Genomic DNA, 24,739 nt, shown 5'->3' with positions numbered 1-24,739 from the left:
TGTTGCATCCTGTCTGTCTCTGATCATGAAGTCCTATAAATACCCCCTGTCCCTGGATTACTGTAATCCAGTCTCTCTCAGTTGTGTGTGTGTGTGTGTGTGTGTGTGTGTGTGTGTGTGTGTGTGTGTGTGTGTGTGTGTGTGTGTGTGTGTGTGTGTGTGTGTGTGTGTGTGTGTGTGTGTGTGTGTGATCCTTATTGAAGTAGTCACTGAATTTATAATGCTGCAGTACAACAACAATCTTCTCTTATTATTCTAGTGATACATCTCAAGTGTCTCATTCCCTCATTTGTCATGCAGCGACAATACATTAATCTGGGTTTGTCATTTTGGCCAAAAGAGGAAGCAGTCTTTCATTCCCTTTAACATGTTCTCTGAGATATGAGCTTCTATGATGTTAAACTGGAAGAAATGACACTCGCCATGATGGTTACATTTGGGTACAAAACCTTTAATAAAACACACACAAGAAACAGAAGAACAGGGACAGAAGCAATTAAACAGCCATTAGTTTAATAGATGAGATCCATCAACTTCCACACCCAATCTAATCTAATGACACTACTCATTCTCCTGTGTGTGTGTGTGTGTGTGTGTGTGTGTGTGTGTGTGTGTGTGTGTGTGTGTGTGTGTGTGTGTGTGTGTGTGTGTGTGTGTGTGTGTGTGTGTGTGTGTGTGTGTGTGTGTGTGTGTCCTGGGGCAGAGCTGCTGATAATCCATTGGTTGGGGATGCATCTGAGAATAACAGATGGCATGTGCAGCCTATACGCTGTTGAACCTGCATGCTCAGTTTTAGCAACCAGGAAGTATTCTGGGTGTGTGTGTGTGTGTGATTGTGTGATTGTGTGTGTGTCCTTGCCTCCTCCATGTTAGGGATTCTCCCTAAAGAGCTTTGATGCCTCCCTGCATCACTACGTGGTACTAATCACTCGTACCAGCTGTCAGCGTGTCAGCCTCTCTTCTTCCACTTAACCTCACTTCCTCTGCAGTCGGCCATAATGATGAACATATATCAGCTGCTGATGCCTCTGACTGCTCAGTCTCACCAAACGAGGTGCATTACCACTGATGTGATTTAGTATTTTTACTTAATCTATCGTCTTTTATCCCTTCCTTACGTTTTCGCTCTGGCCTAAACCTCTGTCAGTATTATCCTAGCTTTAAACCTAAAAATCTTCTAGCAGTTCTCAAGAATGTGGTAAATAAAAATTCCCCCCTATACTTAAATTACAGATTTGTATTCAGTTAAGGAATAGTTATAATCAGTGGAAATACTTTAGACGCAGATTGATGCCACTTATAAAACTTAGTCTAATAGAGTCAGAATTTAATAAATGTGCCTCTGTATAAATGAGACGAACCCGAGTTATTAAACGTATCATGTCCATTCCAGGTTAAATGGTTTGATGTAGCACTATCATCACTTATAAAGAACCTCAGCAGGGACTCATCTCAGACCTTTGGTGCCTGAGCGGGGTCGCCATTGATTTATTGACCGGGGAAGATAATAGTCAACCCAGTGCTTAATGGCCTGTGTATGGATTTATGGGTTATGTTCCTAATAGTTCAAACAAATCATTTATCTCATACCTTTGGTGTTTTAGGTCAAAGATTACACTTTTATGTAATGATCAGCTAAGTATGGCCAAGACAACCCCGAGGAGACATAACGGGAAATCTGATGGAGGACAGAGGCAGGACAAAGAGCATTTAGCATTGTTCTTTACAGAAATGGTGAACCTGTTGCTTGTCCTTGTGGAGCTTCTATCATGTTCTGAGACTGCAAGCATGCTCAGGGGGGGATGGTCAATTTGAAGCCATCACTGCTCCGCCAGTCACTCACACACCCAACAACCTGCCACCCATGACAGCACTAACACATACTCCTAAACACACAGTAATCCTCCCCCTGGGATGATGGTGGACGGCAGGTCAAAGCTCTCAGTCAGTTGTTGGCAAGTCTAGAACCACCGGATCCTTCCAGCCCACCAGAGTGAGTTCTACCATTGCCAAACACTGTGGGAGAGTGCAGCTGTCACAGCCACCAGATCCGAGTGACAAGTAGGGTTCAGGTTACACAGGACAGCTCAGTCTCAGTGGTGGAGCACCAGCCTCCATGGTAACCAGTGATATCTGAGAGGGATATGCAATCGATCAGATCCATAGTTTATCCTCCTCTTCTCTCTGTCTTTCTCTTTCAAAGAAGAGGCCTGGACATTTATGATCAGCTGATTGCCTATCTTGTCCTATATTGGCACCACACATGATTGCTCAAACGAAAAGAAACAAAGCAAAAATGTGCTAGTGCCAAAATGGGCAAAGAAGACGAGAAATTGCAGTTGGATAGGAGTAGCCCCAGTGTGGTTCAGTCTCTACTCTGTTTATGGCCCTATGGTAATTCACTGATTGTGTGCCGTGACAGTGAATTCTACCAGTGCCATACACAGAACAGGAGGAGATATAAGTGCAGTCCTGCCACGTTACTCAGAGCTGTCCTATAACCTGACCGTCTTTTCCTTCATTTGTCTGCAGCTTCCTCTTCAGACTCCCTGTAAAACCTATTGTGACCTTTTTAAAGTGTGAGGGGTCTCGTCTCTACAGTCCTGTGCAGAGTGGGAATAAGCAGACATTATCAGAATCAGCGGCCTCCTTCCCTCATCTCTGTTTCAGGGAGTGAATCCAGACAGACCATCTGCTGGGACAGACAGGCCTATAGAGGTGCTAGTCACCCAGTTTAGAAAATCTCCACACAAATTAGCTTGCATTTTATCCTTCTCAAAGTTATATTATCGTTAGCTTTTGGGACATATCTGGCCTCCTTGAGATCCCTCCTGATGCAGGTGGAAGAGCAGTCTGCTCCGATTGATTCTGGCTGTAGGGAATGATGTGCTAAGTGATTTTTGAGATGCTCCAAATGGGTCCCAAAGCAGGGCTCATCTTCCCGTTTCCGGGAGAGATCAATAGAGTAAAAAAAGAGAGAGAGAAAGAGAGGGAGGGCGAGGGAGAGGGAATAACAGACATCTCCTCATGTCTCACATCTTATTTGCTAATACTGAATAATAGTCACAAATAACAATATTATTATGAACGTATTTCCCGTTATATAATCAATGTTGCTGTGGAGGATGATGAAATGTTTTTACTCTGTGTTTGTATCTTTATAATGAAATGTAAAGCATAGCCGGAAGCTTTAAAAAAACACCACCATTATTATTTCAAAGATAATCTGATTCTTTTAGAGTTGATCTGATTCTTACCTTATACAAATTATCCATCCTCACTGCATGCATTTACAGTTTAGTTCAAAGAAAGACAAGAAGAAACCTTTGTGGTGGTATTCATCTGGAGTGACTGGGCTGGACCTTTTTGTCTGGTACTTCTTCAGTCCGTACCAGTGTGTCAGGTAACTCTCCGTGTCTCTCTCTCTCCGTCCCTCACTGCTTGTTTGGGCTGTATGGAAGGAGATTTTAGTAGACAGGTAATAAGTAGCTAAGCATCTTAACCCACTGGTGGTATAGTAATCCACGCTGCCCTCCTCCCGCTCCTTCTGCTGCTTCTGAATGCAGGCCTACAGCACATTTCCTATGCGCATTTTACGCACAGGACGCGCACTGCAGTGACCAAAAATAATGTGGTGTTGTTCAAACAGAAACAGGATCATCATGAAATTACAATAAAGTACCAAAGTTATAATGAAACAAAACAAGTCTGAAATAACGCAGATTGATGCCACTTATAAAACTTAGTCTAATTAAAATCCAAGATATACGAAAGACGAAGAAAAAAATAATAGTCTTACTCTGCTCCATTTCTAGTAAAATGACACATTGACATTAAAACCCTGGTGTTGGCTACCAGGCAGCAGACCTACCAGCATCCCCCGGGTGTGGCTCCCTGCTGCAGCTCCGTCTCATCCTGCACGGGACCAAAAGTTTGTCCAGGCCTCCTCTGCTGCTCCTCGTTATATACATGCACCCAAAGGTCCCTGCACGGCTCATTTACCTGCTGTCGGTGATTATTAGACAGATTGCAGGTGGAAAAATCGGCATCTTCCTTTCAGCTGATGTGAGTCCGTCAGAGTGGGATAGGAAAGGTTTGGGTTACGGCTCTTTCAAAGTTGACGCTGAAATCCACCCGTGCAGCCTTTGTCCTCTCCATACATTATGAAGGAGGCGCAGCCGGCCAGCAGCGGCTCATCGCCCTCTGCGCAAAGCTGCTGCTCGCGTTACTATCACATAACTTTACCATATAATAATATAAAACACTGATACCTCTGTTTCATCACTCATGACACTCATTCTTACTCGCTTTTCTCGATTATTATGCAATTTTTCATTGCTGCTCACTCCAGTCAGCCTCCTTAATTAGGCCTAAAAAAATGTTTACCTAATCCAGAGTACAACGATTTTAAAGTGTTGCAATCTCTCTCCTAAATACATTTGTCCCTCTTATATGCTTTGAGTTCCATAATTGAAAGGATAATAAGAAATAGGTTTCAATAGGAGTTAGTCGTCCAGAATACTTTATCATATCACCCTCCAAACCTCGAGCCAAATTAAACTGATGTTGAAACAAGAAACCTGAATATGCTCAGAGAGAGTCTGCATGGCCACACAGAAATGAATTTTTAATAACTTCATTATACTGCCGGCCCGTTGAGGAGCGTCATACTCCAGCATCGTGCAAGACCCACCTTTATTTATTTACTCATTTAAGATGATCCATATCTGAAACAAGCAGCAATTTGAGGAGAAATTCTCACAATATAGTTTAGGTTGAGCTTAGACATTTCTAGAAATGTATTAGTTTCTAGACAATTATCTAGGGAAATAAATAACATAATACACAAGGCATGATACATAAAACATATTGTCAGTGGTGGAAAAACATAAAATCATTCGCTTTAGTAAAAGTTGCAACACAACAGTGTAGAAATACGATACGAAAAAGATAAAGTACAGAAGTATTAGTCTGAAAATATACCCATGGGAAAAGTAAAAGCAGTCATTTTGCAGATTGAGGGATTTATATAAATCTAATTGAAATGTTGCTGTTAAAATGTAGCTTAAAATATAAACAACATTTTATTGATATGATATGATGATTATATTTGTATAAATAATCTAAATCTGTAACATTTATCAAAAAAAATGTAGTAAAAACTGTAAAAATGTCAATCTATGTTGTCGAGTAGAAGTATGAATGAAAAGGGGATACCAAAGATTACCTTGAATTTGTAGTGAAGTATAGTCCAAGTTACTTTCCACTACTGCTTGGTAAATCACAATTATGAGGTGATTCCACAAATCTAAATCTATCTATGTAAATGATGAGATGGCATCATAACTTCAAAATTTCATGTCTATTACTATTATTAGCATTGTATTCTTTATCCTGAGTAACTTATATATTTAAATGTTCCCAGCAGAAATTGACTGTCATATTTACTCTTTCACCAGCAGGCCCTTTTCAGGGCAGACATTCTGATATGTCTTAGTATGTCATGACAGAACAAGCAGCACCAGGACCCTGAAACTGGAGCAGTGCATGGAGACAAAAAAACATCACATACTTTATTGTTAATATCATTAGTATTTTTTGTATATTTATTAGTATTTATTTATTATTAGTATTTCTGTGAGAACACAAAGGCAATTTAGGTATTTTATCCATGTATAGTTTTCTATACATATGGGTCATGTACATATTGGTAATGTGATTGAGTATAACTGAGTTTTCCAAGGTGTATGTTTAAAGAATAACATATGAATAATAATTGGACGAATGCCTAATTGTCTAACCTCCTCATTCCAAATCATAGACGTATGCAGTCTATAACACAGACGGGTATCACTGCCACCTAGTGGAGGAGAGACAGATGTTCCCTCAATAATGTTACTTTGACTTCACATTAGGGCTGCACGATATTGGAAAAACCTGACATTGCGATTGCGATTAGCGCCAAGGCTGGCAGAGCTGTGGAGTTGCAGCATAATAGACCGTTCGTGACGGACTTTTAAAGGTAAGAAGAAGTTTAAAGATTTATATTGCGGATATTATCAGTACATCTGATTCAAATTAACATGTGTATTAAAGGATGTCAGTGGATTATCCCTAAATTAGTAGATTTAGGGAACGTTTACAGATAACAGATCAAGCTAGGATACCGAAGCAAGTTAGCAACACACGTTGAACAGCATTTCAATTGTAAATTCCGTTCTCTTAATGTCATTTCGTCCAACGTTGTTGAATTATAGAAGAGGGTTTTCTAAACGGGATTGTATGCGGGGGTGGAGGGAGTTAAATATTAGATAAATATAACTTTGGTGCGTGTAAGAGTGAGTGTTTTTAGCAGAACCATATGTGATTATGTTGATTATTACCTGTCTGTATAATGTTGCAGCTCAGCTGATTTTGGATTGATGGCAAAGGGAGAGGGACTTAAAGGTGGGATAGGTAAGTTTGAGAAACCGGCTCGAGATCGCTAGAATTTGAAAATACACAACCGGAGAAAATCTGCCACTTCCTTACAGAGCCCCTCCTCCAACACACACGAAGGCGCACATGACCAATGAGGGCACGAGATAAATGTGTGCCCCGATGGAAGGCTGACAGGCAGGTAGGTTGTACTTTTTACAGTATTACGGCTTCTACAGATGAATTTTTTTAATGGATTTTTTGTTAAAGCACTTAAGATATTCATTGCTATCGGGATGTTAAGAGCATTCCATGGAATATAACAAAAAGTGTATCTCGAGCCGTTTTCTGAAACTTACCTACCCCACCTTTAAGTGAGAGGGAAAACACAAGGTAAGTTTAATACTACTGTTTTATATAAGTAAGCATACTAAACATGTATTCTATCACTGTATTATATAAGTAATCTTGTTAGTAACCTACTGTATGGCAGGTGGAGGGGCAGTGATGTTACAGGTGGAGGAGCAAAACTGCAAGACTGCAAACTCACAAGACAGAGAAATCAAAGTTTGTTCTCCAGAGAAGAGGTTGATTTCACTTCAATTTTTTCATATTTTCGAAAGATGTGGAAATGGCACAAAAAAAAAACTTGAGAGCTGTAACCAAGACAACTGTAACAACATGAGTAGAGAGCCACCAAGGTTTTTCAAGTCCCTCTCTTACTCCATTTTGCCAACCCAAACTTCCAGGTACATGACGGGACACCTTGCTTGTTTTTGTTGTTTGCGCTCCTCTGGCTGGGTGCTGGCAGGTGGAGGGCAGTGATCCCTTCCCTTCTTCCTTCAATCTTTGAGACTAATGTAAGTAGAAGACATGGCACTGTAAATGTTCGAACATTTAAAATATTATACCACTTAAAAATAAGAAATATTACTTTTGTTACTAAGAGTTCATACTTATTAAACCTGTGTCACCTTTCACACTATCGCTGTGATCATGAGCTATGGGCTTTGTAGATACAGGGGCCCTTCTCTTTTTGACCACAGGGCGATGCACGAAGATGGTGGGTATAGCCTCTGCTCTCAGCCTAGTCTTGCCCTTTTTTGTCTTGACAAACGAGTGACTTGAGGTTACTTCACACACAGAACAACTCAGTTTTGTCTGCCCACATACATATTCCATAGTGGTTGAATACACAGTATTAGGAAACACTTTATACTTACTGGACATGTTATACTCATTACATACTGTATATAAAATATGACCAAGAATGTGAGACACCTTTATAGAAATTCATATCACATCTGTTACTGATGCCATTTGTCATACTTTGTTAAACTCACAAATAATAAAGTTCCATAACTTCAGTTGGGAACAGAGACCACACCTTATCTCCCCAAGGCAATAGGTGTGCTATATAGGTGTGTATAACCCTTTCTCCTGTCTGTTACTCCCTCTTTCAGCACAAGAACCAGAGGGGGATTCAATGGAGCCTGAATACCTGCACTGAGACCCTCACCCTGCACCCTGAGTCTCAACTCTGTGTTTTTCAAGCCTTTCCCTGTTTTTTTTTGTATTAAACAAAACATTAAGCTTTCCTAATGGTGTGGTTTTCGTTTTGTGAAAAAGTGCAAATGCAGTGTTTGTATATAAATCACATATTTTTTTGCTGTTGGTCGTGAAATTGCTCCTGCTTCCTCCGCTCTGTGTCAGTGGGGAAGCCGTACATTCATACTCCTTTCTCTGAGCGATTTTAGCATCCCCAGGCAGCACAGCAAACCATGGTGGCGACTAGGAGACAGCACAGCACACCAGGACAACACGGAGGAAAAGGCACAGACAAACTGCATGATATGCTATTCAATGTTTATTGAATTCCATGTATTTGCAATGGATGTTCCTAAAACAACACATTTAACATCATCATCATCATCATCATCATCATCATGCTGCTGCTGCTGCTAGTCCTTTGATAGTCACCTGTCGGTCTCCTGTCCTTTCTGAAAGCCATAAAGATGACATTAGTCATTTAGATAACTTGTGTCCTCAATTACCATGGGATTACTGAAACTACCATGAATTTAAGAAAATGGTAGAAATTAATCTAATCTGCATTTTAAAGCATTACCCTCCCTCCCGCTAAATATATCAATAAACATTAGAAAGTGATGCTCCTGACTACCGTACAAGTTTAATTAGATAATATTGGTTTTAAAGAATTCAAAGCTATAAATCAACAACAACAGGCTCTTTAACCAAGGCACTGTTAACATGTAAACTAGTTGTTCACACTAATCCTAATATTATCACTTAATATTAGAAAATTCTATTTAATTTTTTAAAACATATTGATGTAAATACATACACATATCGATTTGTTGTATACATATTGCAAATCAAAACCTTTATTCACTAATAATTACCAAAAATCGTAGTTCTATCTCCTGTTATCATTGCATTCACATTGCCCGCCATGAACTTCCGGGGAACGATCCTCGTCTACATGAACCACGTGACGATAACCGTTTTTGGACTTCCGTTGTCGTAACTCTTCTATTATATGGCTCTGACACGACCACATCGCTCAGAGTTTGGCCTGGAGTACTGGGACGTTTATTGTAACTGCGCATGCTCATTAGCATCACCACGTTTAAGGCACATTCTGATGATGTCATACACATGAACTGAAACATGACTTTGTTATTATACAAATATGCTCAACATATACATAAATATGTGTCCCCGGTGCGTCGGGGAACTCACGCAGCGTCAGAAAATAAAACCCTCTCTCTTTTCCTCCGTAGCCTACCCAAATCTTTTAAAAACGGGTGTACACTGAGCGGATACAAATTCCATCCGAACTGACGTCAATTCGGTGGCGGACCCACAGAAAGTTGCCATCAGAAACAATGCCTGACGTGTTTTGGACGTCTTTGTTTACATTAGCAAGCCTCGCTAACACTCAGAGCTAACCTGTCCTAACCAGAGCACGTGTTTAAAAAGCAGGAAATAAAGAAAGGAACTCACCTTGTGATAAACCTGCAAGAGAAAAAGCATTTGAGCTCCATACTATTTCAGAAATAATCCTTGTGTGGTTTAAACAGGATGGCGTTTTATCACAACCGAATTTAACTTTATCTCCGATAGAATTCTGATCAGGCATGAGCTCCGCCTCCTCTTATTTCTTTTTTTCAAGCTAAGGACCCAAAATCTGCATTTCTCTAACAGGGCTTCAAAAGAGGGGTTTGAGCAATATGAGGCATGGCTACAATGAAAAAACTTCACAGACATGTTTTATATAGGTATGGATCTACAATATATATTTCAAATATAGCATGATAGGTCCACTTTAATATCGCAATATCACTTTAATGTCCTGCATATCGCAATTATCATCACAACACGATATATCGTGCAGCCCTATTTCACATACATTATGTGTTTGTACTCCCAAGCCCACAGACAATTAGATTCAACAATCCTACAATTTGAATAACTTGTTAAAATGAAGACACTCACAAAGTTCATACATTTTTTTGTTGTTTATTTCTTTCTTCAAGTTACAAGGGAAGCACATTTATTTTTTGCTTTTTAAAAATCAGGGATATCTTAACTTGTATCCTGGAGAAAGGTCTTAAAAGAGGAAAATAAAAACATTCAAAAAAATTATAGGCATCAAATATATGTGTCTTATTAATAAAAAATACATAATACACTGATGAATTCAGATGAACCAGGCTGGACAGTGGTTTGTTTTTTGTTGCAAACAAGAAATGACTGTGGCATCTTGTAGTCCTAAAACCTACATCGACATATATTTGGTGACCGAGGCTAATTAGAGCCATTTTAACTGGGCTGTTTGACAAATACCATTTTAGACATGCTAGTTTTACCAACCTATGTTAACTACCAAATATACCCCTCGGGCAAGAGAGCATGGAAGAGATATTAATTTCCTTTTTATAAAAGGGATTATTAAATTGCATTTCTGAATATAATCACATTCTCTCCAAACAAGAATTAGCCCATTGGCGATAAAGTAAGATTCAGATTTTTGTTTCCTTCCAGAAATAACACATAATACAAACTGATCTGCACTGCGGTGAATGCATGTTACAAACATTTACCAAGCGTTAAGCCTGTGCTACAACACATACCAGTGTACCATCATAAGATTTAACAGTAATCCGTCACTGGCTCTAGTAACGCCTCCTCCGCACATACAAGCACAACCTCTCCTGGGCTAAAGCTCTTAAACTGTCCTCTGAATAGGGAGAAACTTTGCCTGGATTTAAATTTGAACTAATCTGAGATTCACTAGAGTTGAAGACTTTGAAGATTTGTTTTTAAATTCTTCTTCTTGCTAGGACTCATTATTCTAGAACCTTGTTTTTTGGGGTAAACATAACTACGTTTCTGGATCCATTAGATTTTGGTCCCACCATTTTGAAAAACAACAGGCCATCAACAGCATGACAAAGAAAATGTGACAGCGTTGAAAGGCTAAAACAAAGAGCACTTCTGTCTGACAACGTAAATCCGCTTTGATGGACACATTTGCATAAGAAGGGGGTTCAGGTGGAGCAGGGGTGCAATATGTCTTTGAAGGATTTGATTCCACAAAGAGTCATCCCACGGACAAAGATGTATTAATTCTCTTCATCGATACAGGACAATTAGTCTTTAAACTACTGTGTTATATAAGTATTAAACAATACATTATGATAGGATTCACCAACCGCAAAAAAAACCAAAAAAAAAACTATCCCTACGCAAGTCAAACACCTATTATAGTTCAACACAAGCAATAGGCAAGTTATTTAGTTCAACAATTCAACAAGAACCTGGATAATCTGCAACAAACCCCGCCCCGGCTCACAGGCGCCCTCCCCATTTCTACAGCTCCACAAAGCCCTACACAACTTTACTTCGGTGTCATGCCACAATATACAAAGATGCTCAAAGAATGACAAACACTTTCCTAAAACGGAGAGAAAAAGGAGATGGGTGTTGAAGAGGAGAAGGACTGTGAGTCTTCTTTTGTGATCTATTCTCAGGGGTCAGTACAACACAGGTTTTCAATATGACATGGTTCTCCCTGGATTACATTCATGCATGCACACACACGCACATACTAACACACACCTAAAGTCACACACATGCTGTGGAGTTGTGTGGTTGATGCATTGGTAGTTTGTGTGTGTGTGTCAGCAGGTTTGCACAGAGGGCAATCCTGTCAGAGAGGCTGTCTGCAGCCACACCAGTCTGTACACGACGGACAAAGAGTGACCTTCTGCTCCTCTGAAGTGATGATTGTTATGGCAACTCCTCAGGGCAGCAGTGTCAGAGACTAATTAAAAGGTGACACTTAAAACAAAAAATGTGAGTCCACGCTCTTTTGTAGAAGAGACTGCTTAGAAATCGTGGATTTTCATCCTGCAGTTCTCTGTCAGAGAAGGATGCTTGATGATGCAGTTAAGTGTTGAACAAAGACAAAAATAAAGAAAACTTGAGCATGTTATGTCAGTCCTCTTTCCTCGTGGGTTCGTCTCACTGCTCAGCAGAGCAGCGTGAAAGCCTTGATCGAAGCCACCAAAGATCTTGGAAATGAATGAGCACTCCTTTCTGATCTAAACAGACCCTCAGGGGGGGGGGCAAAGGGGCAGGTGGTCATGAATTCCTAAGTATGGGGTTAATATTCTGCAATATCATACTGCAAATCCTTGTGTAGCAATAAAAATCCTTGTGTTGCAGTAAAAAATTGTCTTGTTTAAATATGAATATAGTACTGAGTTTCTGCTCTTTAGGGAATCACAGTCTGTTGTGAGGCGAAGGTCTTCCCCTTCACTACAACTCCATGTCCTGAGCCTCGTCCTCCGAAAAGTCTGACATGGAGCTCTCGGAGGAGGAGTCGCCCCCGTGCTCCTCCTGCTCCTTTAGAGCCTCCTCTGTGGCGTACTTCTGGATGTACTCTGAAAAAAGACACATAAGGAGGTGATGTGCTCTCTTAGTCACAGACAACAACATAAAGTCCAAATGTGTTTACCTCCTGACAAAAACAACTTAAACTCAAGGTCCAATTACTAAAATGTTCTGGTGCTTTCAAACTTATCACACAGTCTACTTCAGTAGAATTTTCATGGAGATATTCGAGGAATAAATCTATTAGGCTTGGCTTTTGAGTCAACAAGGATACGAAGTCGCAAGAGATACGAATGGAAAGTTTGGATCTCTAAATGTTCCAGGCTACTGAGCAAAATATGCTGAAGAACGTGCGATACAAAATGCATTTTCATGTTTATGTAATTAAAAATAAAATGTGTGCATGAAGCATGTGACCTAAACATCGCTCTAGCTTCCACTCCACTGTAGAGAAAATAATGATAATACAAAAGCATCAGATTTGGATATTTCTGTGGGCTGCAGGTAAAAGCTCCACAACGTTTTTGTCATCCGATGTTTTTTCCAAGTCTGGTGTTATTTAACTAGTACAATTACTACTTTTGTTACAATATAGCATTTATATTCACGTGCACACATATCCTCTGCAGTATTCATTATAGTGTTGTCTGTTCTTTAATCTAAACTGTTGCCACATCTGATATTCCGTTAATGCAGAGAATATACCCTACCCTAACCATTAATATGTTTTTTTGTATCTCAACCTCTCATCCACCACTCCAGATTCCCAGAGTTAGACACTGGGGTGTTACCTTTGATCTTGTGTTTATAATCCTCTGGCCGGTGCAGGTACATGGCGGCTGCGTCCCCGTTCAGAGGATCGATGGGGTTGGGGTAGGCGAGCAGCTGAGGGAGGAACGACTCAAAGATGTTGGTGAGGTCTGGTGGGGGTGGAGAAAAGATTAGTCAGCACAGAGAATAAAAAAACTACAGAGAAATATTAGCCAGCTGTACAAGCTGATCAACAGTCGTTCCATCATGAGTGTAAAAACAACATGATCCACTAGAGGGCTCTCTTGTAATGAAATTCAAACAGATGTAATGCTGTATTGTTTTCATGTCAGGCATAATCAATCTCAGCAATGGAAGCTATACTAATCTACAGTTACTTCAACCTTGCAGTATGTATACATTTATGATGTACTGTTTTCTAGACATTTTAGATTTTATAGACTTAAAGAAAACATTGTCGACAGAGCAGCTCCAGGATTTAGACTTATAAGACTGATTTTTGGCTTTAAAAGAGATGAGTTTATCCTCACAAACATTGATTTAACCTCCCACTATGGAAATAACATGATGTAATTGTTCATTTAGATGGTGCACCCTTTAACACTGTTTACAAAAGAGTGGCGTGAGCAGTACATTAGCAGCAGCTTCACTGCACTGTCTGTCTACACAGGATGCGTTCAGGCACATAGAGTGTAGGTCTCCTGTGTTTCAGCAGGACTTTTAGTCACACTTGGAGAAATGGAAGAAACACTAGAATAGTTCTTGGGTTTGGATTTTTCGACCACTTATGTGTGTCTGAACTCTGAATACATCGTTGTCAGCTGTCATTGACGGTCTGTCAGCCTGAAACAACTTTCATATATGTCAAGGTTTTTGTTTGTACGGATGAACATTAATTAAATATCATGTTGAAACTTAATTCAATTATATTATGTTGCTAAGGATTCAAGAACAAGATAATGTTGCTACTTCAAACCCATATCAAAAAGGTCTGCAATAAAGTAAAGTTCAATCTGTCAAATTACAGATACATTAGAAACTTCCTATCATCTGCAGCAGCTAAGCTATACCTTCACTCAATGGTCCTCTCCCACATCAACTACTGTCTGATAAGCTGGTCTAATGTACACTCTCCAGTTCTAAAACCACTGGAATTACTGTATAAACAAGCACTCAAAACACTAGACAAAAAGCCATTCCGGTATCATCATTGTCACATTGTTAAAAAGTATAATCTGTTCAGCTGGGAAAATCTCATAGTTTACAAAAACATCTGCTTAGTTTATAAGATCACTCGTGGGTTGGCTCCTCCTCCTCTGGCTGGCTTCATCAGCCTAAAGTCCACCTCAACCAGGGTTACTAGTTGCGGCTAGGGGAGACTGCACCATCCCATTTAGGAAAAGCGCATTCAGCCAGGCTGTCTTTTCATTCCACGCATCCCATCAATAGAATTCAATACCACAACCAATAAGAGAATCCTCATCCTACTACACATTCAAGCACAGTATTAAAAAGTGGCTCATTGAAAACCAACAGTGTCAGCACTGATGTGTGGGTGTAGGTGTGTGTATGAGTGTGTATTGTAAATGTTTTATTTATTTATTATCATGACTTGCTCTTATCTGTATTCAGTGATGTCATCTATTGTAAATATGTACAATGGTATAACAATGTTGTGGTATTTTTATTATTGCTTTTAGGATGTCTATCACCATCTGGCAAAGGGACTATCGATGAAAACTAGCCTTTTGGCTAATTTGAGTACTTTTACATGTTTTTAATATGTTGATTAATGTACACTGTCCCTTGTTTTAAATAAATCAATTCAAGCTCTTCAGTCTGTTAGTCATCATAGCTAAAGATTATTTTTTTATCTGTCAGTGCTGAATACATGACCCCAATATAAGCAGCAGTTTAACTAGAAAGTGAGATGCTCTGCCTGAAGCTGCACGGGACAGGTATAAGCTGCTCGCTTTGTTTAATGGCAGAAGGTTTATCTTCAGTGTGTCAAAGAGCTGTGGCTGTAACCTACCGTAGAGAGCTGTCCATGTCTGGTTAATGACATCTAAACACACAGTTCCTGACCTGAAGAAAAAAAGAAACACTGTTAGTTAGGGCTGTGCATCTTCACTGGTCTCACGATTCGATTCGATTCCGATTATCCTGTCAACGATTCGATTCGGTTCGATATCCCGGTGCATCACGATTCATACCAATGCGTTGCATCCTCAATTTTCTATATTATTGCACATGGCTTATTTTTCATCAATGCATACATGCAGTAAATACATATGAACTCTCTTTTTATTATTTAGAAAGTGCTTCAGAAATCAATAACATAAATGTCTTGCTTCTGCTAAATGCTTCTGCAGTCTAGCTGCAGCTTCTAGCCACGGTCTTCTGTTAAGAAAGGACACTGAATGTCCTGAATGTGGCATCACACACAGGACTTGAGTCTGAACACAGCAGACAACAGGAGTATTTACAACAGCATATAACAACTAAAATAGTGCATGTGGGTGCACACTCACATTCTCTGTTTTACTGTTACATAAATCCCATGAATGTATGAGATTAAGTTAGCTTCATTATACCTCAGTGATTAAGTGAATAATAAAGTTTCCATCGGGTCACTATCAGCCTGTCACTCATTATTTTCAGGGAGGGGGCGGGGCTTGGAGGAACGGAGAGGAGACGGTGATCGCGGAAGCTTTTTTCCTCCTGCCTTCACAAACTTTACACACGTATATATCGTCTGCAAATTGCTAGAGGACATACATACTCTGCAATCCAAGACTTAATTAAATCCACCAAAAACCTGACATGATTGTAACGCGATTATTTTTGAAAAACATAAATCCCTGTGTCTCTGAGCCGCAGCGACACGGAGTGATTCAGGCTGCGGCCCCACGAGGACGAATTCGGTCGTTTACGTTACTGTTTAGTGTCATATAGACCGTTCGGCCACACGAGGACGACCGAATATGGCACTAAACGACTGAGGAAACGACAACGGGTCCCAAGGTGGATAGAAATGCATACGCCACTCTCTGGGGGGTCAAACAGCTCCGTGTGTGCACCCTATACGGACATTTTCAGATCACTGATAGTGATTGCGCAATAGCCCCGCCTCTCCCCACCTCTTCTGCTCACCTCCGCTTACCCCGCGCCAGTGCTGAAGTGTTTCGCCACCAACAACAACAACAATGGCGGATCGCAGAGTTGCTATCGTGCTCCGGACGCTATTGACCATGCTCCAGTTGTTTGTGCAACATCTACAGCAATAATGATGAGGCAATAGCCCCGCCTCTCCCCACCTCTGCTGCTCACCCCCACGTCAAAGTAAACTGCACCCTGAATTCAGATTATTTATCTTTCTCTCGCGAGTGAAGTCTAATCTGACAGGACGGAGACACGCAGCTCTGCTCACCTGCAGCTCCTCCCGCTGCAGCAAAACACACACTTCAAGTCAGATCATCACCCTTAGCTATTTTAATTACCTCTCAAACTCCCTAAACTAGTTATAAATATGTTTATTTTTACAGTCGGCCGGGTCACTGATTACTGGATGAGCTGCTGCATGAGACAGACACTGGCGCTGTCCGAAGAGAGGGAGGAAAAAGAGAGGCTCCGTGTATTTTATCATTATATTATATAGAGTCATTATTCATTTGTTTTAAAGCTCAATAAATAACAAAGAAGACCTTTGACCGGCACTTTTATAATTTTGTCCGGAAGATTTCAACTTTAATACACACTGACTGGCGAAAAACTCTGCCCGGTTCCCTCGGCCCCCACCGCGGAGAATAAACAGAAGGGCAACCATGACAACCATGCTTCTTCGCTGCTTTTGTGGAGGAAGTTACAGCGCCACGTAGAGGCTCCTGCATATGTACTGCAGCTTCTCCAGCGGTTGGAGCTAAACGGAGCGGTCTCGTGTGGGCAGACACTATCCGGATAATTATTGCATGTGGACGGAAGCCGTTTGCGATTGCGTTTGCGTTAATCCTATGCGTTTTGCCGTTTTCGTCCTCGTGGGGCCGCAGCCTCAGAGCGGGTCCTTCTGCTGTTGGTTCTGGACTGGTGTTCTTGTGTTGGTGGATAAAGCAGCCTGCTCCGTGTTCGGTGTTGCTGTGCCGCTGTCACGTCTGTTCCCTGATCTCTGCGTCACCGACCGATTTGATATTAAAGTGACAGAAAAAACGTTATAGTAAAGCCGCGGACGGAAAATCAGGAAGCAACGTTACTACTCTATAACCGATTATCTTCCGTCACTGCATCGAGACCGAATCGTCCACGTCCGCATCGCAATGCATCGTAGAAACGATTATTTTCAACACCCCTACTGTTAGTACAACATAAATAGACCCACAGAGGTTTGGGTGACATGAACATAAGGAGCTTTGCCTCCATAGTATAAATATTTCGTAAGGTAAGGAGGATTTGCTACAGACAGAACGCATACAATTATGAATTTGCATTGAATGGATGCAACAAATATCAATCGAGTATTTGCCATGTAGGTTGTTCAAATAAGTATACAAAGCTGTAATCGCTGATATCTTAAATACTTTAGGTCAACTTACGCTTCATCAATGTTGGGATGAAAGATTTTATTCATGAATCCTGTGAACAAAGGAAGGCAGGTTTTAATTGTTGTTCAGTAAAATCTAATAAATCAGGCTTTGCCACAAGGCTAAATATTCATACCTATGGATGGAGATTTGAAGGGGTATTTATCTGGTAGGTCCACTCTGACCTTCCACACTCCTCCTTCGTACGATGCTGGAAATAATTTGAATTAAAATAGATGTATCAATAATCCACACTGGAACACAGGATGTTAAAAGTAATGTTTTAACTCAAAAGGAAAACTGACTCGACCCTGATTTAAAGCACCTTACACTGATGTAATGCAGATTAATGAGAGGAAGAATCAATGTAAAAATCTGCAAACTTACATCCAGGTGGTCCGTGGAACTTGACCACAAACTCATTCAGTCCACTCAGGATGGTGACCTCATGTTTGCTCTCAATGCTGACGTGTGGTTAAGGAAAAGGCAAAACAAAAACACGAGCGACAGAAACACCTGTTCGACAAACATTTATCAAAAACATGCTTGTGTGTCAACATTTAGGGTCAAAATGCCTCCGTCTGACTCTGTAAACTGGGCAGAGGTCAAACTGGATCGACAACATGAGATCAATAATGTAGTGTCAGACAAGCTTAACCCACACAACAGGTTACCTTAACAGCAAAACAACCTCACACTCAGCACAGGATAACAGCTGATTAAACATGACACTATCTGCCAAACCGTCAACAATCACCAACTACACTACAGGTGACATTGATGATCACAACTTTTCCTAAAATACAGGAAAAGACTCAACTTAATGTAAAATTCAAACTATTCATCCCTACTGTATAATGACACTTTAAAAGGCTAATTTCAGTAAGCGTACATAGAGCTCTAAGGGAGACTGATGGGAAATTTCCTCGGAGTGCAAGTAAAGAGAAGATGGAAGGATGTGTCATAATCACAGTGTGTGGGGACACAAAGAGACATGAGGCCATCTTAAATGTCTGAAAGCGACAGAGAGATTGAGCGTATTCAGTTAACAACTATTTGACTCTGGCACATTGACAAAAAACCCATGCTGCTCATCTCCCGGTCATAAATCTTACAATGCAATGCACATATTCTCATAATATTTAGCATGCCAAAGTAAGATTTAGTATGTCCCAATTTAGAGTACGTCAAGTGCAGTATGCCAAAATTACCAGGATGTCCCACTAAATCTGGTTGCATTTTGCAGAATGCAATGCAGCATGCTTTTATGGCTGTTCGGACCCGCACTGCAGATATATAAGCAAGAGGGTTGAATTAAAACGCCTTTACATTTGAAGGAAGTAGTATGTCCCAGGTGACTGGATACTGCATGTATCAGAACATACTGCTTCAGTATTTAATACAAATTATTATTTTTTTTAAGTATGTGATTTGGAAAGTTACCCTTCCATCACCTCTATCCAAACAATCTTAAATAAAATAATGCTCGGATGCTAATTTAGCCAAACTGCTGGAGCAAAAATAATAACGCAAATAGCATGTTAGGAGAGAAAAAAACTGTAAACCAGAAAAGAAAGCTGGAAAAGCTAGTGACTGAATAGAAACAGTTTTCAAACCACTGAGCAAGGTTTCTGAGGCAATGTTTGTCATTACTTTTTCATATACAGGCTTGTTCAGTGTGAAAACTTTCCTTAATGCGATTACCCATGGATTCTTCATAGAAACACAAGAATATGCTCACGCAAGAGGAATATTAGCTACACAAGGAAAATCCTTTATTTTTAAGAAAAATATCCAGTTACCCAGTTTGTAAGTTATTATTAAACCTAGTTTTCAAGATATTTACTTTGTCAGCTATTTTACTATCTCAATCAATCAATCAATGTTTATTTATATAGCCCAATATCACAAATGTTACATTTGTCTCAGTAGACTTCAGTTTGTACAGAATATCAGTATGACAATATCTGTGCAATTAAACTACAACATTAAACAATATATGCAGCATATATATATGATCCTTCCCAATGTATGCTATAAACTGATGAGTGTGTCCATTTGTGAGGACAATAAATTACATGTTACTTAAATTAAACTGACAGCAGAAATGGCAGCTGTGAACTGTCACAGCAGTTCAATCTAACATATTGGATTTAATGGCACACTATGAAACTATGTCTGGCATCTCCTGTTAAACAGTGGTGTACACTCAGGATTGGAAACTGGTGAAACGAAATCTCCAACAGCAAAACTGATGGATCCTAACATGTTTTTCTCGTGCCATCCACTATCTATTCTTAGATCTCTCATACATACTTTAAAGTGGCATCAATAAAACAAAACAATAATAATAAAAGCAAAAACCATCAGCTTTCTTGGTATTGACCTTGGTTTGCATGTTTTGTGGACAATTATAATTCATGCTGGTACAAATAATGACTATGTTATCATCTCCATGTTTACTAGCTTACCCTCATTTAGTATTCCTGCACTTGAGCATGTTACTTGTCCCTACTGGTAGGAGCACACAAGTATTACACATCTTAACAGTCTCAGATGTGGGTCATTATTAATGGGAAAAATAATAATAGTCTCAATGACTTGTTATTGAAGAGATTAAATAAAACATGTAAGGAATAAAAGGAAGGGTACAAAATATTATTAAAATTATAAAAATGACTGACTCAAGGAGCAAACACTTATATCTCCCTTACATATATGTCTCCAATACATGTTGGTTTGTATTAAGTCACATGTATTATTATTAAACCAATTAAGTCCACATTGTGTTTTTTTGTACATGAAATACAATTGTTGCCATCACATACTCAACTATTAAAGACTAAAGCTTTATATGCAGTAATATCTATGCAATCTGTAGTTATCTTTTTTAAATGTGATCAATTGATCCAAATTGTTGCTGATTAGTTTTCTTTTGACTGACTAATGCACTAGCTAATTTATAATAATATATTTATTGAGCTGTTTCAGCACTAGCTGCCACTCTATTAAAAAAGGCCTTAGTTCCTGTTATCAACATGGTCACCCACTCAGCATCAGTATATTTGAATGCCCACCCCCCCCCCCCCCCCTCCACCCCAATGCATGGACAGGATGTCCCGTGCCCCCCTCCCTGCATGCGCCCCTACAGCACGCTTGTTTTTCCTCGATCAGCTGTATGTGGAGCCCCGCCCTCTACCATGTTCCGGATGGTAACAGTCTGACCAATCAGAAAGCAGCATCTAGCTGCAAGACAAAAACAAAACAATTCTGCTCACGCTGTCAGAAATCCTCATGCAAACTTTATCTGATAACTGCAAAGAATTACCAATAGTACCAAATACAAATAAAACATAAACATCATGTGACATCAAAAAGTGGTGAGAAAAAAAGTGTAATTAAAATAAAAACATATCCATTGGCGTTTGTTTCCCTTTTCAGCGTCGTTAAAATTCTATAAAAAGATCACAAGTCGTTTTATTTATTTTTGAATCGTTTGTTAAAAACACGCCAACCGTGATTTATTCACTATAAATAAAATGTGAGTTTTGTTTATCGACAATATGAAACACGATTTTGTTGTATTGAGACAGCAATTTTGAAAGCACAAAAGGTCAAACGTGGTTATCTAACGTTAATTAATGTAGTTGGCTGTTGACAAAGATCGTCTCCGTAACGCTACATTGACCTTATTTGTTCTCCCTTCGTGGTATCATGCTACACAGCTAGCTCCCGTGACGTTAACGTTGCTAAATCGTGAAAAAACAAACGTCTGTCCAAAGAAGCATTTTCTAAATGCTAAATATTCCTCGCCAGTCTTTCACATTGTGTTGTCAGTCCGGGGGGACCACGTATCATTGCCTAAACAGGCTAACTTATCGCTTCCGAGCCAAGGCTAACAACGCTTATAGCTAACACAGAGTTTCCAGTCAGCGTTGTATTGCGACAGATCCCGTTGCTAATTCGATTGATAAAAACAAGAACACCATCGCTTATGTATTAGCAAGCTAACAATGGCGAGTGACTTCACATAAATAACGTTAAATGTGTAGCTTCCTCGCTATACTGCTAACTGAACAGTTAGCTAAGGTGGCTAACGTATGCCAACCCCGCAGAATCTAAGGTTAGACACAGAGCTAACCATTAACATCCAACTGCTTAGCATTACACACTTTTAAGCAAATCTATTAATATCACAAAGCTAGAACATAATATACATCATTGTAGCAGCCATCGGGACCAAATACTGTCATTTATCAACATAATAGAGCTGACAAATGATTATAAAATAAGCCTAGTTGTGTATTTAGGCTTGTTTATGTTCAGAAAAGGATACAGTTTCACCACGTCGGTATCCATTCGCCTCTTGCCCGGACTTGGAGACGACATTTTTGTATTCCTTTCAGAAGTGATTTAAAAATACTGCGACGATAAGGCTACCTCAACCTTTCCGCTTGGAAATTCCTACAAACTCTCAAAAGCCTTTCCTTAATGTCCATAAACAAGATCCTAACTGCAACATCGCCCACTTTTCCTCAACGGATCTTCAGTGTTTCTGCTCCAGTGTCCTGTCCTGAAGACTGACATCAACCTCCAGCCACCAGACTGCGAGAGGAGGGGCTGAGCTATAGAAATACACCGCACAGAACACACTACACTGTTAGTGAGTCATCAAAGTCAGCGAATAAAAGTGCTGTGATCATACTTTTAAAGATGGAAGTCGATATTTTAAAAAGATGTATGCAGATTTGAGTTTTTTTTCTATCTCATCTGGTGAAATAGTGTGCAAAGTAAAAGTGCTTGCCTTTCTATTAATGCCACATCTATGACAAAATGAATTTATAGGAAGGCTGCAAAAAACACTTTAGGCCAAAGTTGTGTTTTTTCGCAGTCATTTTAGCGTCTTATCTGACTTTAGTTTGGTAAATACCCATCAATTGGTGAAGAATTAACATATCTAGTACAGTCAGTAAAAGGACACAATATGATCAAAGTAGACACATAGCTTAATAAAAGTAGCATTGAAACATGTAGCTCACTCAAGTAATTGCTAATTTAAGAAAAATTATCAAACCCGCAATAACAAAATATAATTTTTTTCTTTCAAAATACAAGTACTTAAGTATTTGCATCAACAATATATAACCATATATAAATCTCTAATTATACAATATGGCTAATTCCAGAATCATGAGTGGATTATAACTAGTGAGGCATTAATGTGTTCATAATTTTAATATTGCATAAGTGGAGCTGACTCATCACATATGCTGATAGGTAGTCTATAATAATACATTATAATTCATTAGTTACTTGTATCAGTTTGGTAAATCTGTATACAACTAAAGCTGTTAAACATTGTGGAGGAAAAAGTAGTTACAATATCTCCCTCTAAGATGTTATTGAACAGAAGACAGGAGTAGCATAACAGAAATACTCAAGGAAAGTACTACAGCCTTAAAATTGTACCTAAAAAACAGACTGAAAACTCATCTTAGAGTCTCCTGTTGTCTCTAAGTGTAGCACTTGAGTTAGATCAGCATATTTCATTATTATTGGTGTATTTGACTCTACAACTTTTTGAATTGTACTTGGTGTAATTTCCTTTGCATTAAATTGTCAGATATATACATGTAATGCTGGATTCCCAAATCATAAATGCCTTGAGAATCTCACATGACCTCTGTAGTGGCAATTTCTTATGTTACCTTATAACACTAACACTACTGTACCATTTCTTGATATGTGCTGTTTTCTCTGAATACTCTAATGAGGTTTATTATTCTTAAGCGCTTCAAGGCCACAGAGCTGATTTGGCAGACTATGTTGAAACTACTCCTCTTCACACAAAGTTTGAACTTCCATATTCTGATAACCGTTATACTTTCTACAGCTCAAGGACACAGGTGTCTAATAACAATATGAGACATCCGTGGGAAAGCAGATTTCTGAGGCGTTCCGCCTAGCTACACAAAACTCTGTCTGCCCGCCCTATCTTGTATATAAGCTTTGCTATTCTGTGACTATTGCGTGCACTCCTGCAGACTATCCTATACTCTGTGAGACATGTGCCTTTGAACCTTCAAATAAAGAACCAACAAGACAACGCTGTTTGCTTTCACCAGTTTATTATTGATTGCCCTCATTGTACATCTTTACAGTATTGACGAGTTTAAAATATCCACGACACCTCCTCAGGTCATGGGACCATTGCTTGTCATACGATGACAACAAAAACAAGTACAGTGTCAGAAACCTTTGTTTCAATTATGTCAGGTGAGTTTCTCCAGCCGTCTGGAGCCAAGAAGAGAGCCATGAATAAGACTTAAACTAAATGTGTGACAACACAAGAACACACATTATGAAATAATTAATCTGCTCTTATTCCAAGTCTACAGGGTTCTCACTACTCTTTTGTCACATGTTGCACACACTTTTCTGAATATGTTGTGGTTCTGTTCTGTGTTGAAGCGGGTATATTGAGGGTTAAATATTCGTATTATGCTACTTCTTCCTTAAATGTTTGACACTTTGGAATTCATCAAAGCAACCCTTAAAGGCTGTCATGCTTTTGTTATTTACATCTGAGTTTTTAAATCTCCATGTTTTTGAATTCAGGACATTGGTGGATTTTAAGTGGTGTCATCTTTGTCAGCGTCTGTTGACAACATTGCTTACCAGAGTAAAATGTTTGTTCAAGCTATCATTTTGTGCCAGTTGATGTCTATTGGCTTTCCATGTTTCCATCTTAATACAAACAATACTTTGGTTGGCTTACTTAAAATGGCTTTTGTGAATTACACCATTCAGAATAAGTTGGTTATCTGTTTGAGTCTCTTCAGTCATGAACAAACAGAAATCATGAATGTAGTGCATCTGCCAGTCAGACTTATCACTCTAGATGAGAGGGTATCCAGTGACGACCTCCATGAATCTTTGAGTAGATCACCGGAATGAAACAATGTTGTAAACTCGTCCCTTGTTTAATCTCATTAGCACAGCTGCAGCTTTTTATGCTGTCAGTGACTTTTCATAATAATAATAATAATAACACA

The 24,739-nt window shown here is 39.4% G+C and overlaps 1 protein-coding gene across 1 annotated transcript; it reads right to left on the bottom strand.

Moving 5' to 3' along the window:
• Window positions 1–9,944: 9,944 nt before the first annotated feature.
• LOC117447915 (ubiquitin-conjugating enzyme E2 H-like) lies at window positions 9,945–22,299 on the bottom strand. Its single transcript, XM_034084919.1, has 7 exons — window positions 22,021–22,299; window positions 18,072–18,148; window positions 17,821–17,895; window positions 17,697–17,736; window positions 15,143–15,195; window positions 13,131–13,259; window positions 9,945–12,389 (listed from the first exon to the last, which is right to left on the bottom strand). The coding sequence occupies exons 1-7, from the start codon at window positions 22,071–22,073 to the stop codon at window positions 12,265–12,267; spliced, it is 552 nt and encodes a 183-aa protein (XP_033940810.1). The 5' UTR covers window positions 22,074–22,299; the 3' UTR covers window positions 9,945–12,264.
• Window positions 22,300–24,739: the final 2,440 nt, after the last annotated feature.

Source organism: Pseudochaenichthys georgianus, chromosome 6, assembly GCF_902827115.2.
Source record: "Pseudochaenichthys georgianus chromosome 6, fPseGeo1.2, whole genome shotgun sequence".
Classification (NCBI taxonomy): domain Eukaryota; kingdom Metazoa; phylum Chordata; class Actinopteri; order Perciformes; family Channichthyidae; genus Pseudochaenichthys; species Pseudochaenichthys georgianus.
Note: the sequence above shows the minus strand (reverse complement) of the source record. Positions and strands in the feature narration are given on the sequence as shown.